The sequence below is a fragment of the Oryzias latipes genome, chromosome 19, assembly GCF_002234675.1.
Source record: "Oryzias latipes chromosome 19, ASM223467v1".
Classification (NCBI taxonomy): domain Eukaryota; kingdom Metazoa; phylum Chordata; class Actinopteri; order Beloniformes; family Adrianichthyidae; genus Oryzias; species Oryzias latipes.
Genome location: NC_019877.2, coordinates 4,222,262 through 4,238,128, shown reverse-complemented (window position 1 = coordinate 4,238,128; position 15,867 = coordinate 4,222,262). Strand labels below are relative to the sequence as shown.

The 15,867-nt window shown below is 39.2% G+C and overlaps 1 protein-coding gene across 2 annotated transcripts in view; it reads right to left on the bottom strand.

Moving 5' to 3' along the window:
* The window catches only part of itga3 (integrin subunit alpha 3), a 30,119-nt gene extending 14,796 nt beyond the window's left edge, over positions 1–15,323 (bottom strand). The window contains exons 1-4 of one of the 2 annotated variants that reach the window (XM_020711924.2): positions 15,096–15,323; positions 14,600–14,999; positions 3,010–3,137; positions 1,439–1,521 (exon numbers count right to left, since the gene is read on the bottom strand). In XM_020711924.2, coding sequence (XP_020567583.1) covers positions 1,439–1,521; positions 3,010–3,137; positions 14,600–14,772 — 384 coding nt within the window. In that variant the 5' untranslated portion in view covers positions 14,773–14,999; positions 15,096–15,323. Of the gene's footprint in view, positions 1–1,438; positions 1,522–3,009; positions 3,138–14,599 lie in introns of both variants that reach the window. The other variant, XM_011487917.3, reaches the window with a different exon arrangement.
* Between the last annotated feature and the right edge of the window lie 544 nt (positions 15,324–15,867).

Genomic DNA, 15,867 nt, shown 5'->3' with positions numbered 1-15,867 from the left:
GCAGCTTGATGAGAAGAAATCAACTGTTGGAGCAAATATTAGAAAATGGAAGAAATAAAAGATCACTGACAATCTCCCTCCACCTAGAGCTCCATGCAAGATCTCAGAAGGTGGTGGTACAAATTATATTGGCAACAGTGAGGAAACAGCCCAGAACTAAACGGGGAAACTGGTCTATTGGGGAACCTCAGTAACAAAGGTTACCATAGTAACACACAAGGTCGATGTGGATTCAAATAAAAGAAGGGTCTACATAAAAACCATTTTCAGGGTCCTGGAGGGCTTTAGCCAGTTTTGGACCTCAATCCAGAAAATAATCTGTGGATGGCGTTGAAAGTCTGTGTTGCCCATCGACATCCCTAAAACGCCACAGCTCTTGAGAAGATCTGCATGGGAGAATGGGCCAAAACAACAGCTACAGTACAAACCTTGTACTTTACATTGTTACATTATAAGTATTGAGTTGATCTTTTGTTATTCACTGTCCACTTATTTTCTGCACAAATATACATATAAATTTCATAAAGACCCACTCCAATCATCTTTAGATCTATTGTAAAAACATCTCCAAATGTTTTTTTAAAATAATGATTATGACGGTTTAGCCAAAATAAAAAAAAAAAACTGTTCAATTTGAATGAACACAAAGAAATGCAATTTTAATCTTCATTTTCGTAATACTTGTCATCCATCATCAGAAAAATCCCACAAGAACATGTTAAACACGCCCAAAAAAGCCATTTTAATTGGAGTGGGTCCAGAAGAATCCTACAATGTGATTTCCTGGATTCTATTTTTACATTTTGTTTCTCAAGCTACGTTCACACTGCCCTCTGCACAATGGATTCAAGCGACCACTTTCAATGAAAAGTTGCTACGCACATTATCAACACCCATTTTTGGGTTCTACGTACAAAACGCGCAGCCAGTGAACGCGCGACAAAAGTTAAACCAGATTGATCTTTGACCAATCAAGGACTCGACATATCGATGGAGACTACTTTAAAACATAGAAGGGTCAACCATTTGATCCTGGGGGAGAAATGAATTGCGGTTTGTGCCCGGCCGGAATTTTATGACACCAAGTCTTTCATATATCAGAGCTGTAAAAGAAAGAACCTGAAGCAAGATTTACCAGATTTGCACCGCTTCGACATTTCGCACCAAGCCTCTTCCAACTTTAGGTGGCGGACATGCGCATAGCATAGGGTAGCACCAGTCCAGTGTGAACACCAAATGCTAAAAGAATGTTGAACAGTGCACGTAGTGTGTTCTTGAATGTGTCTCACATAAGTGGTGTGAACATAGCTTCACAGTCGAAGTTTTGGTGTGACGAACATCACAGACCTCTTTCCTCTGTTACGTGGGACAACCGGCAGAATCAGTGACTGACGAATACTTGTTTTACTGTAAAAACACAGGATGAAAAGAGCCTCACCAGCACACGGCCTGCTGAATGTCCCTTCTGACTGGCCACCGTCACACCAAGCCACATTCCCTCCACCATCTCAGATGAACTTGCTGCAAAATTACAGACAGGTGGTAACAGGTCTAACTGAATCTGACTGGAACCACATTTGATTTCAAATTTTTATTTTTACATTTGTACATTTGAAACATTTAATACCCCAATGAAACTGTAGTGGTGGTAACTGCTAGATCTAAGTAGTCAACACTTCTACCTGTTGAATTTTGACTATACAACCATAGTGTAATCCTTTTTTCCAGTCTCCTTCAAGCCCAGACACATGTAAACCACAAAAATGTGCAGTGATTGAAACAAAAGCCACGCTAACCTCAACATTAAAAGTCATCCAGGCTTCTTTTAATGTTGGTTCTTACTCAGCCATCAGGGAGCAGATGAAGCCTTAAAGTAGTCTGATTTCTTGAGTTAATAACCACCAATTAGGTAAATATAATTTTTAGAGTTTTTATGTCTTGTATGTGCAACAAAATAGAAGTGTTGGGAGCACCAGAAGGTTTTTCCCTTCAGAGCTCTTTTTTACTCCGCAGCACAAAAGAAGCCCATGTGTGAAAACTGAGACAGATTGCTTGTCATGAAAAAGCAGGTGAAGCCTGTGAATACATTGTTATGTCTTCACGTCTAAAGATTATAAACTCTGATCCTATGGGAGATAAGACATGAAAGGAAGACGTTTTTAGGATTTTATGCAAAACATGCTTTTTTTCCCATAATATCTCGTCATGCAATGTTGGACAAATTTGGAATCGTCTTAACCATTTTACCCTTCTCCTTTGCTTCAAGCCTTTTAGTTGGACCAAAATGTTCAAATAAAAGACACATGCATGGGCTGAAAATGTATAAAACTTTCATGTAATCTAAAAATCAGATTTGCTGGAATCCTCTTAGTTCACAGTTACATTGGCAACATTACTACAGTTGTACAAGGTGAAGAATAGTGACATGATGCTGGAATATCAAGTATAGTAACAGAGAAATGCTGGTTGACACCATTGACTGTATATGAGAACTGGATTGAGCGATCCCTCCTCTATGGCATTCCAAACAGGAGGTACCAGTGGGTTCCAAGTAGCCAAAACCCCAAAGACTTCTCTAAAGACAATAACAGCTATTACTCAGTCATTGTATTTGTCAGAATAACCATACCTGCTCTGGTACCAATTTTTTTTACCCGTTTTTAAATATCCACTTTTTTCTTCATGATATTTTTTCTGTAGTGCAAGTTATTCAAGATGCAAATTTGAATTGCAAAACACAGTGACTGGACGTAAGCCATTTTCTCTGGGTGACGTCACACTGACTGTTCTCATTTGCAGTCAATGGTTTACACAAGTAAAGTAATGTGAGTCAGCATTTCATTTGTGCTGCTCTTCAAAAAACAAATTTCATAAACAATTCCTGTAATTCTCATGTTTCCTATTTGAAACATTTACTAACATCAGATCTGATGCACTGCCAGAGCATCTCTTTCTATACTTTGAGTTGTTCAATGCAGGTGTGAACAAAGAGGTTTGCAGCAAACTTACGTTGTGTCACTAGGTCCATCCTGGAGCAGTCATCAAAAGTTGTGGATATAGGGCAGGCATAAACAGCTCCGGTTTCATTGACATCTTTAAGTCCGTTGGCTTTTTCTTTGGGTGCTCCCACAAGAAGCCTGGAGAGAGGGCAGAGACAAAATCCACTTAGAGGCATCAGAGTTGTAGTGACAACACAAAGCAGAGACAGTCCCAGCATCAAATAACAGATAGTATTGCAGACAAAACATCTTGCAACCTTTGTGCCCTTGAGTAATTTAACAATGACAACTCTCTATTGTAACCTGCATTCAACCACTAGTTGCAATAAATTATGACAGACACATAAAGACCTGAGTTTAACAGAAAAAAAATGTCTCTTTGTTGAGGAAAGGTGTGGACAACCTGGTTTCCACTGTGAGGGATGTATGCTCAACAGCACAGTTTTATCTAAGCGTGCAATACTGTTCACTTACTCTTACTAAAAGAAAAGAAGGAGTTCATTGAGGGTGCCATGCTGAAAGAGAATAAAAGGAGTGACCAGCCATTCAGACGTGTGCATTCAGCTGTAATGTCTAGATTATAAAAATGATTAACAAGTTTATCTAATGAAAACAGAAAAAAATGTCTCAGTGATAAGTTTTATTTTAACCCAGACCGATGCATGAACATGTTCAATACCATTTAGAACATTTTGTGTGTTTGTCATCTGAACATAAAGACTGAGTCACACAATCTTTTTTAAAACAAGCCTTGGTTCAGGTTATCTTTCAGCAAAGAGGAGATAACCACAGATTTGACAGAAATTTGACCAGCACAAAGGTGAATTATCCTGAACATGTAAAAAAAAAAACACTTAATTTTTTTTTTTTTTTTTACAATTATTTTGAAATTCAAGCCATGCAAAACCAATAAATCAAATGTGGAAACAGTTATGTTTTACACTGATTTGTGTTTTGCACGTTTTTTTGCTTTTAGAACAAAAGAAAAACATTTATCGTCCTAATCTGACTGCAAACACCAAAAGGTGAATTTGTTCCTCTTTTCACAGCAGGAAAAGCAACAGCAGTTGCTATTGAAGGCTGCGATTCATAAATGCTTGAAGGATTATAAGGCTTGGTCGACACATTGTTTCAGGACATAGGGTACAGAACAAATGTTTTACGAGTCAAGGTGTGTCACTGCCTGTTTATGATTGAGTCACTCCTCTGATCTAGGACACTAGCCTGTTTGTGCTAACGATTGGCTCTCCAGCTTCCCATTACAGTTCCATTTATCAAAGGAAAATTCAAATTTTCTCTATCATTCCTTCAATTATCTCTGTTCTAAATAAAGCTTATAAAAACTTTAAAATAACTGTTAATCCAAATTCATAGACCTACTTTTCTCTCCAGCTTGAGCAGTCTTGTAGTTATTATGCTCTGGGAGTTCTATAAAACTACCACGCAATGCTCTGAAATTGATTCAGAACGTTAAACCCTTTTTTTAAAAAACAGTGGGAGTTTAGACACAACAAAAATTCACATATGCTAGTTCATAACAAGAACCCAACCCATTTAAGGGAATTAAATTGTGCAGGAAATACAATTAATTTGCTTTTTTTCCTAAATTAAAAAAATGATTCAATAAAATGTTGGTTTTAAGACCAACTCTGATGAAAATTGTGATTTTAACAGGTTCTTGTGGCACCTTTCTGATAATGGAGGACATATATAAAGCAAATTAAGCTTGAAATTGCATTTCTTAATATTTCTTTATTGAAATCACTGCAAACTAGGAGCAGATGAAAAAAAAACCATTTGAAAAGGTCTTATTTGTGACAGATATTACACTACATAGGGCACTGCTCTGCAATGGAGAGGGGAAGGAGGAGCAGGGTTGCTCCACGCCAATAGTTCAGTCCACAACTCTGAGGCGTATTGCTAATGAACTACTGCAGCAACTTTGTCATAGAAAATGACACAGGTTTCAGGATTTTTGGCTAAGAATGGCAAAATCATAATTAAAAGATCACTGGGACCGCTTTGAAAATAGCAAAAAAAGATGATCGGAGTGGGTCTTTAAATGTTAAATATATTAAATTTGTCTTCATGTGTTTTTTAAACTCACCCAAACTCTATCACTCAATAGAGTAGAGAAATAATAATAAATTAACCTTTCATTTATTTAAGCATAAAAATAAGAATCTTATACTTCCATCCAAAACATTTTTGCCACATATTTTCAAAACTTAAGGCCACATGTTTTAGCGACATAAGGGAAAAGTAGATGTGTGTTATAAAAAAGCTGGTTAAAAATGCTTTTTGTCCGTCTTTCCTTGCCGTACCATAGACATCAGAAAAATCAGGAAAGCTTTGGGCTGACAAAGTCACGAAAGCACACCTCACTTTTCATTTTGTTGCTACTGCTACATTGTTCGCCTTCCTCCTGTCTGCTTCCCTGCTCATCGCCTCCTCATAAACAGACTGTCAAAGGCCCAGCCAAAGCAGGAGGGCCAATTGGCAGCTGCATTCCTGCTCCGAGGACATGTTGAAATTCGCCCCTCTGTGTAACAAGTGAACCACACGGCTGGCTAAACCAAACATTTACCGTTTCAAACACACCCAGCTAAGCCAAGAGTGGATGCATTCTTGACTTCAGGGTCGGACAATCAGGGCACGGGTCAGTTCGATCAACTACTCTATCTGTTATTCTGCTTTAAACAAGCCTTCAGTTTGTTGTGAGTAATTAATTACTCCTGTGGTCTCACCCCACACCTGATGGTGAATCAGAGTACCACCAACAACAGTGAAACCAGGAAATCCAACATAATTAAAGGTGACTAAGATTACTAAGGTAAGACAGGGGAACTGCAGCCTCGTTTGGATGACTTTCAAGCTCATGTGATACAACAAGACGGTTGTAAAACATTGCTCTCTAACCAACTTGAGCCTCTAGGATGTAAAAATGTTTCAAAGCACAGAGTAACAGATTTTATCTCTAGGCTTGGAGTTTCACACATCTTTATGTGAAAGCATCGATGCTGCTGGCCGAGTTACACAAGTCAAGATAAGCCTCGGTGCAATCTTTTCGTCACAGGGAGCGGCTGCTGCCCACAGGGCAAGAATAAAAGAGTAAAGCCTAAAAGTTCATGTTAACAGACTCTCAGGCTGTATTTTTTGCTGACGGCTATAAAAAAAAAAAAAGGCAATTAATCAGGTTACTTTTGTCTACCATTCTTTTTCCAATTGCTCCACCCCAATCTGTAATCCCACAGGACAAAACAAACCTAAACCTAACCTAAGTGAAATAACAGTTTCAAAATTGTGCGGTAAAGTGAGCCTGTTCTGACAACACTTTCTCCCAAATAATTGTTTATTTGTTTAAAGTTTACAGAAAACTTTTGAATTTGTACTCTTGTAAAGGTGCATGCTTATTAAAGTGGCCACTAAATGCGTGCCTAAAACAACTATAGAAGTAAAATATTTTGGGCTAGATTAAGGTTAAAAACAAACGTTCAACTTTTTTTCAAATATATAGTCTGGCCTTTTAACCTGATCCTGATTTGACCCGTATCCAAAAACTACATCTTAAAAAAAAAAAAAAAAAAAAATCATCTTTTCTCTCTTGCTGTCTTGTTTAAGAAAACATATTTTAGTGACTGGAAATGGGATTTTTCTTTTATTTTTGCTTTTCTTAAAAATATTCATTGAAATTCTAAAATGCAAAAATCAATGTTTTTGAGCTTTTAAGTGTATTTTAGTGTTTTTCCTAGAAAATACAACCTCTTTGATCTGTTTGAGCATTTTTGAGTATTCCTCTAGAACCTGCAATCTGACCACTGAGTCCAGAATGAGGATCAGCCCCTTCCAGGAAGAGTCTGCACTGCCAGCCCCGCCCACAGGTGAACACACACACCCACTTTCTCTACGGAGCTAGCGGTGATCTGCAAAAACGCTTTCCTTTCATATGCACAATAAGCAAATCCATCTTCTGGATCAAAAGTCTGGATGCTGTTTGTTTTCATGGGTAAAACGCAGACACGCTGCCGAGGCCGACTCTGGTTTGATGTCATCAAATGGGCGGTACCCACAAAGAGCGAAAGGCGGAGCTTTAGAGAAGAATTTTTCACTTATTTATTAGTTTCCTCTTTTTGCAGCACCTACTGACTTCAGCTAAAGAGATGAAGTGGTTGACATGACAGAGGAAATCTGAATAAGTGTGAAAAATGTCTGACAACCTCTTCACACATTAGAGTTTCCTCATAACACCAACCGCGTCTAATGTAACAAACCCAATGTGATCAGTTCCTTCACTTAAAGAACGCCAAGGTACTAAAAGTCCTAATGCGTGTTTGCCCTGAGTGAGTGATCAAACAAACCTGACACTTTAAATCTCAGAATTACACTATCCCTCTTAGAGAAACCAAGTAGAGTTAGGAATTAGGAATGACTGATAAAACCGAGAGTTCTTGTGATGGATTGTCTAGGATGTATCCAGTCTTTCTCTTAGTGTAGCTGGGACAAGCTCCTAATCAGAACAGACGGTTGGTGATCAATATATAAGATATCTTAAGTTACCGCTAAAGCAACTATATAATTAGACAAGTGTGAAAAAAGTGTAAAGTGTAAAAAAAATAAGTATTTATTTCTGTCTGTGAAGTGAATTCAATTGATGCAAGAACTCAGTTGATCTCACCATTAAAAAAGCTTAAACTTGATTTTTTTTTTTTTTGCATCTTTTACTGCACCTGCACAAACATGTGTTCATGTGCTTTGTTGTCATGTACAAGAACTTGCATTGCACCTATTGTTAAATGGCAATAGGCTCAAAATTGAATCAACCTGGACAAGGCTCCTTAATTTTTAACCTGTTTTCATTATTTATTTATTTTTAATTAAGCCACGCTAAGACAAAAGCAGAGAAGTAGGGATTTTAAGTTTCTTTGGCTTAACACAAAAATGTTCAACATCACATCCAGCTGCATCTGTAGGGTTAAATGGTGAGCTACACTGCAGTCATTTTCCACGCAGGAGCACATCGACTCACACCAACAGTGGACCAAATAGGCAGAGTTTGCATACCATTTAAAAGCCGCCTCTCAAATCATGATGCAAATGAAGCAAAGACCTTTGCCACCATGTGCTGCATGGAAACTGACACACTTTTTACAAGGTCAAAAAAAGGCAGACAAAACACTAAGAAAACTGCTGGATTCTTTTCAAATATTATCCTTCTTTTTCCCCCCCATGCGTTCTCTTGTTTGTTTTTGAAGCAAACTGACACATTTCTCCATGTGGACGGGCAGATACTGTGGCTGAGGCTGATTTTAACCTTACATGACTCAAAAGAAAATTGAAAGTAGGACAACAAAGTGAGCCTACAAAGAAGGGAACATTTTTTAAGAGCAGTAAAAAAAAAAGATATAAAAAAGGGGGAATGCCATGGTAGCGTGATAACTGCACAGCAATAAATAACATGTCAGTCAGTCTACAAACAGGCATCACACAGCAATGAAGCACAGAATTTCAGCTGGACAAACATCCTGTTTAAAGACCACCATCTGCCTTTGGTGAAATAGTAACCAGAGAGCAAACTCATTTAGAAATGGGAGTTTGGATAATAAATTAGCTCTTCTTCTTCTTCTTTTTTTTTTAAACCGTCAATAAACTTTGCTAGACACTTTGATGAACGTGTCTAGAATGAGGGAGTCAGAGGTTAATGCTTGATGTACACAAAAGGTACACAAAAATCTGAGACTGCAAAAGAGAAGTGAGTGCAAATGATAAGGCGGAAGGCACGTTTGCACATGCTCAGACTGGATGTGAGCGTTTCAGTGACCTTTTCTACAAGTGTCAGTGCCAAGTTTTAACCCTAGGTTAGGTTGAAAAAATAAAAATAAAAAAAGAGGAGGGCTGGGGGAGCTGTTGATGGAGGGGCAGGTACGCAGCCGAACACCTATATCTGAGCGGACAGCCCAACTGTTTTCTCTCAGATGTTATTCATTTAAAGTCAATGCAGGTCTGTGCAGGAGACATCTGCCTTAACCTGCTGAGGTTTAAAGAGACGTACCATTCATTGATCCATTTCAGTCATTTGCAAATAAGAAACATGCAGTTTAACACACATGTTGGGACACACCACATCTTCCTCCCCCAGACACAGCGATGTAAACCAACACCCCAGGATCGCTTTCCTCTTCAAAGTTCAAAATCGCAGTGAGAGGGAAAGGTATTGAAGCACATCGTTTTTCCAGCTGCAGGTAGCCCCCATTAGCCCACAGGCTAGGCTCTCCAGCTCCCTTTCCATGCTGCTGGGGGGCATTTGTAGATCCAGAAGAGAAAAAACGATTTCTCACTGTTTTGTTAGAACTGAAACTGTCTTTTTTGTTAGAAAAGGACCTTCAATCTAAAAAATAAATTGACAAAATGAAAAAGTACCGATCGACACATATATTAACTTGACGTTTTGTAGTTTTGCTCATTTTTTGTATTTATTTTTTATGTTTACATTTAAAGATGAAGAAAAAGTTATCCAGATGTTGTATTTATTCATGTTCATTCTCTAATTACCCATAAACCTCTTTGGACAACATGCATCTTTGTTTCAATGTATAAACATTCGGGGAGAACACACCTTAGTGCCTTCTTTACAAAGAGAAAAATCAATAAGCTCTTCTGGCTTGGTGCTAAAATATATATATGCAGTAATGGAAAACAAAGTTTTATTGCCACAGAAGGGATTCAAAGTGGCACTTTGGTGCTTTAGTAGAAACACAATTTAGATTGTGACAAACGTTTAAGCTTCACCCAGAACTCCCAGAATCCCAGAGACCTTTTACTATTGGATATAAAGCTGTTGAAAATGCATAAAGTCACATTTTTATGACAGGAATTACAATTATTTAAGTAAGAAATTGAACAGATGCTTTTGATTTTATTTGTCTCCTTTTTCTGCAACATGCAGATTAATGACCAGCATTTAAGCTTTTTTTGTGATATTTTGTAAACTATATTTCACTCTGAGTTGGATGGTCCAAATGAGGAAGATTTTCTTGGATGGTCAACTTCTTTGGCAAGTTCATCTAAAGTCTTGAAAAGTGCAAGTTAAAGAGCTTAGCATATAATAGCCATGGACTGAATAATCCCTTCCTCCTTTGGTTTCCAAACAGGAAGTGCCCGCTAGAATTCTATTAAGAGTTCTAGAGAGAAACAAACACCTTTTAGTTAATTTTCATAGTATAACCATTCTTGCTCTGCTACCTTTTTCTTTGACTTTTTCTTGCTAATCCATTTTTAAGGTATGAACTTGACCGTTCAGATGCCTCAATAGAAATATGAGGTCAAACATTCAAAACATTTGATTGACAGACTCTCCTGAGCCCACTTTCAATTAGTATTTGGATCAGAAGAGCACTGGACACCACGCCCGCCTCTAAATGCCTGCAGTTTATTTTGCCATAGATTCAATGCCTCACATCCAAAATAGTGTCTGAGATCGCCTGGCTGCGGATCCATTAATGCACCAAATTGAATATGTGATGTCACACTAATGTGCATCACAGTTTGTAAAGCAACTCCAAATCAGTCTTTCCAGTTCCACATCAAATTCAACTGAACACTATTCTTTGTTTGAGACAGGAATTTTCATAGCTGTTTTATAACCGTTTAAGATAAGTTTTTTAAATTTATTGACCAAACTTTATAGTGCAATAATGCTGGCAACATAGGTTTTTCAAGTAATAATTCTGACCGCCTTTAGAAAAAAACCATATGCCAACTGATCTATTGTCCCGCTCTTGAAAAAAGGGCGAACAGAGTGCAGCCCATGCTCAAGGACACCTTGATTTCCAAAGCCCGTTTAGGTTCTCCAAGAAATTGTGAAGCCAATTTAATGCAGAACTGCTCTAATTTGATAAATTTTTACTTCCATAATTTTAATTTTCCTTTAAGTCTATGTCCAAAAACAGTACAATGTTGAGCGGTGATACATTAATGCAGTACAAAGGCACATTTCGGACTTTCCCACAATTGAATTAAAACAGAAAATATTTTCATGTTGTAACTGATGTTTTTATTTTTGGAGTACAAAGCAATGGGGCTGGTAAATTTGTATACCACTGCAAATAGTGGAGGGGCACTCAGCAAATGAAACATCAGACTTTCATTGCCTCAGGTCTCTGCAGTCAGACAGAGATGAGCTAAAGAAGCAAATGCATTTCAGCTCAGATTAAATATTCATCTGTCAAAGAAATTAAACTACCTTCTCAGCTCACAGATGTTTTTTAGCCTAAAGCGAGCAAACGTTTGAACAATCAGCTTAAAGTTTTGATCCTTTAGAGGTTTGTCTCTTTCTTAGTGCTCCTGTGACCATCATTCTGACTTCTGTCTTGTCTCAACCTGAAACCTGGCAGCTTGTGACTACGCACAGAAGAGTAATACATTCCAAGCATGCCATGGGGTCAGGGGACTGGAAGAGCCAATAGGTGATGACCAGCTGACTGCCCAGAGCCTCCTCCCTGCCAAAGCAGAGAACAAAAAAGCTCTCTAAGGAGAAGAAGAACCTCTGAGACATCTAAAGGGTAATTTGAAGGCAGATGGGGAGAACAAATTGGCCTCAGGTAGAGATTCCTTACATGCAATCGTATCTCAACATGTTGACTCTCTAATGGACATGCAAACTACCTGGGAATGACACTTTAAAATTCAGCAACGTAATTTTTCTTTATCTTTAAGCCCAAATTGGGAAAACTGGCTTAAAAGGGTGAAAGAAAAACACTGAAATGGCCACATAGCCACAGTCATGGGGTTTGTCTGTCTTATTTGTTGACCAAAAAATAGACACCTATGTTACATGTTACGACTGGTTCTGTCAAGGTTTCACATTGCTGAAATTTCTGCAGTGCAGTCTGTTTAAGTGAAAGACAATTCTATCATCTTTGAGGTTCACAGGACAGATTTGGAGCCAAAAGACAATGAAAAGAAGACAAACTGGACAGCAAGAAGCTCTGCAATGGACTGTCCACGATGCTCTACTTTCACCCTGAAGAAGCAAGGATAGGCCCCAGCAATCCCCGCCACCCTACACAGGATAAAGGGGGAACAAGACCACTTCGCTGAAATGGTCACAGATTGCTCAGATTAAAGACCCACTCTGACAAAAATAGTGTTTTTGGTGGTTTTAACGTGTGGTTGTGGCATTTTGCTGATAATGGAAGACATATATGAAGAAATTACAAGCTTAAAAACGGATAACTACGTTTTTTTTTTTTATTGAATCAAGAGAAGACGAAAAAATGCAGTTTGAAAAACTTTGTCGCTGTAACGTAGAACCTACAATCGGCAGGCCACAAGCTTCCTGCTCAGCTCCATTCAGATGCATCCACTTGTTGACAAACAGATCCACATTTGTCTTTGTTTTCCTCGCCTGAGCTGGCATCCGTTTAAAAAACGTTTGGCTGGATAGCTCTGATATTGCTCGCCACTTTTGTTACTTGTTAGGTTGGGGTTGTGAGGGGCAGTAAGCTAGCGGGAGAGCATGTAAACATGACTTGCTCCGCGCCAGCAGTCCCGACCACATAGAACCTATGTGCTGCAAAACAACAATTCTTTAGACTTTGGCTAAAAACTGATGAATCATATCAAAAGAAAATCAACGCTTTTACAAGAAATCAAAAGAGGATGGGGGTGTCTTTAGAAAACACGCAACCGGGGCCTATCAGTTAAGACAATTCTGAGAGGACTATATGTTAAATGGAAAATCCAGGACATAAATCTTTTCCCAGATGCTCATCTTGAGAATTATTTGAAACACTAAATGTGCGAGAGGGATATGCATGAGTTAGCACTGAGTCAAGTCCTGCTGAAACCCTCCACCTTTTCTGCTTGAATGCCAGATTGTTTTTTCATCTTTGAACAGAATTCTTTCAGTTTGCTCCAGAAATGAAATGAAACAGAGTTTAAGCCCAAGTGGACAATTGTACTTTTACCAGACAGCATTTCACATTTTCCTGCAACCTGCTCAAATGGTCCAGAGTAAATGTTTAATTTCTTGTAGAAGACAAATTAGGTTTCATTTAATATGTTCAGGAATACTGCCATAAAAGCAATCTAATGCATTTTGGACCGAAAATTCAAATGTTATAGATGAAAAACAATCATAGCTAGAGAGCAGATTCATTTAGTTTTTATGAAAAGCAGATTTAGATAGTCTACTGATAATACTGAAATTTAGAATTACCATCAGTATAGTCTCTAGCTCATGCCTGACCTCTTTAAATAAATCTGTAATCTACCTCTGAGTTATAATAGGAACTAAGTTTAAACTGTTCTGCTTATCTGCCTTGAGCACAAATTTAATCCTCTTCATGGCTTGGAAAATCTGTTAAGATGTACCGCAGGAAAAGTTGTTTGTTAACACAACATTTGAAGTTGACCAGTCATGACCAGTTCATGCAGCAGGGGAGTGACAGCAGGGGTCCATGTGGAGAAGAAGAAAAATGCTGCGCTTGAGTTTCTGATATTTCATAAATGAATCACAGTTATCCTTTGCAACATACTTGTGGCACTTTGCAGCGGACAGTGCGTTGAGACCAACTGACAGGACAGAGGAAGTGAGCCGTGGTTTACAATTTCTTCCTGCATTGCTCTTCAAAGCAGAGATAAGAGCGAGTTCTGAGCGTGCTGTGTGATCATGGATGCAGAAGGATAGAGAGGCCACTGTAATTGGCAGTGTGAAATCCTATACCAAACAGAGATACAGTTTGAGGAGCTTTCATTAGACATGCTGTAAAGGAAGTCTGGGCACATTTGGCAACATTCACATCCTCCAGCATCAATGAAACTAAGTTTTTGCATTAATCCTTCAGACAAAGAAAATAATATTTGGCGTTTACAAATGTTTTAGGCCAGAAGGAAAGAAAACCTACAATTTGCTTTAAAAATCATCTATGCACCTTTGAACCAAACAGCCTGAAAATAAACCTTAAATGTTTCCATTGTTTTTCTCCAGGAGGCACATGAAGGACATTCAGTTTAATAATTTTCTAGTACATTTTTGGAGTATTACACTGTTGTCCCAAAAACTGTTTTATGTTTTCCAGCTTTTTCAAATGAAACTCATGAAATATTCAAACTCCTTTGGTTATTTTTCCGATGTTTTTTTTCCTTAACCCCAAAAAAATCATTAGAAGTGGAAACTGGTCAGTGTTTTTGCTTTTGTGCTCCCTGTTGCGCCTAGTAATACTCTATAAACCTACTTATCTGTAGGTGTTCTACAGTTTTTGTACTCTTATCTGATAAACTAAGCTCACCTGGAAATTCAGTTTATTGATTTGCTCCTTTTATTCGCCTATGGCTGATTCAAATGCTCTCCAATGGTTCAAATCTGAACATGTCTTTATCTAGATGACATTTTCCTGCTCTGTTCTGCAAGTTGTTGCTTTCCAAGGTGAGATCCTGAAAGACCCAGCAGGGAAACGTGACAGGTGTGGAACACGGCGACTTTTTGCGCACCCACGGACTCACAAGTGCTCGTTTTATTGTGAGCGTGCGCGGAACACCATCCACCTGTGAATAGAGAAGGAAATGGGGCATTTCTCTAACATGCGCAACAAAGTACTTACAGGTGCTGTCTGGAGCCCACCGTCTGCTCGTGCAAGGCCACCGAGAATCCAAACAAGCTGCCTTTGGTTTCCCCCTCTTTGATCACAGGGAAGCGTTGATCGAGGTTAAATCCGCGGCAGGTTTGCGTCCTGTAAACGGCCAGGAAAGCGCACAGCCACAGTTTGGCAGACATGTTCGAATCTGCTCTCCGCGCAGTGAGCAGGTCCACGCGCAGCTGCCTGCTCCTCTGTCTGTGTGAGCGCGTCCGTCTGCGTCTCCCTCCAACAGGTAGGCTGCTGCCTCACACGGATCTCCACATGCAGAGCCGCTTTTTCTCCGCGCGAACCTGCGTGACACTGCCGAGGCGCCGGGGCTGGCCTCCCTGTCTCCCCCTGCTGTCCTCCTCCTGCCTTCCACACCCTGCTCGAACAAGTGCAACTTCTACCTTCCCAAACCACTTCACACGTGTGAAAAATCCCCTTCCCATATACGTTTTTGCGTTAAAAAAAAACCCACCTGACAGTAGGCAATTCTATCCAAACTTCAGTTTTTGGTGCGTAATCGGTGTGGGAGGCAGCCTCTCACATGAGCACCCTTGTGACAAGGCTACCTCAAACTTGTGGCTTCCAATAGGCTGTTCATTAAACCTTTAATCCCCTTAACCAGTCTCTTTAAAGTAATTTTTTCTTCTCTTGGACCTCCGCTGTCCAACCCTGTTAGTTTTCCCTCCATCCATGTGGAATCCTTGCTCATGCCCACTTTTGGATGCACTCTCTCACCCAGAAGTAATCACCTCTTCACCGGAGGTGAAATGTGGTCTGTTGGGGGTTGTAGTTTACTCAGGTTACCAGGTTTTCACTTTTTCTTGAAGAATTTGTGCCTCCAAAGGTGGAAACTATCATGTTTCAAGATCCTTTCTGCTTTCGGGCTTAACTCATTGTCACCGTCTGTGCTGCCTACAGCTTATATGAAAAAAAAATTCTCACATTTATTGAAAAAGCCCCCAAAGGACTTAATTTATTGATGGGTAATCACCGGTGTTTTGAAACGAAACACTCCACAGTTCATTCTTAAGCCGTCTGTTTGCATTTTCACTGTGTGTAATGCGTGAATGCCTATCTTCCCAAAGGTGGGTGCACGCCAGCCCACTATGTGCACTGTAAACATCCTGTTGAGGTTGTGGTGTTGGCATTACACACAGCAGTGTGATCTTTAAATTGAAGAGCCATGTCAAATGTCATGAGAAGGACTTTAGCTGTCAAAGAAACACACCAAACTATAAGTGCTA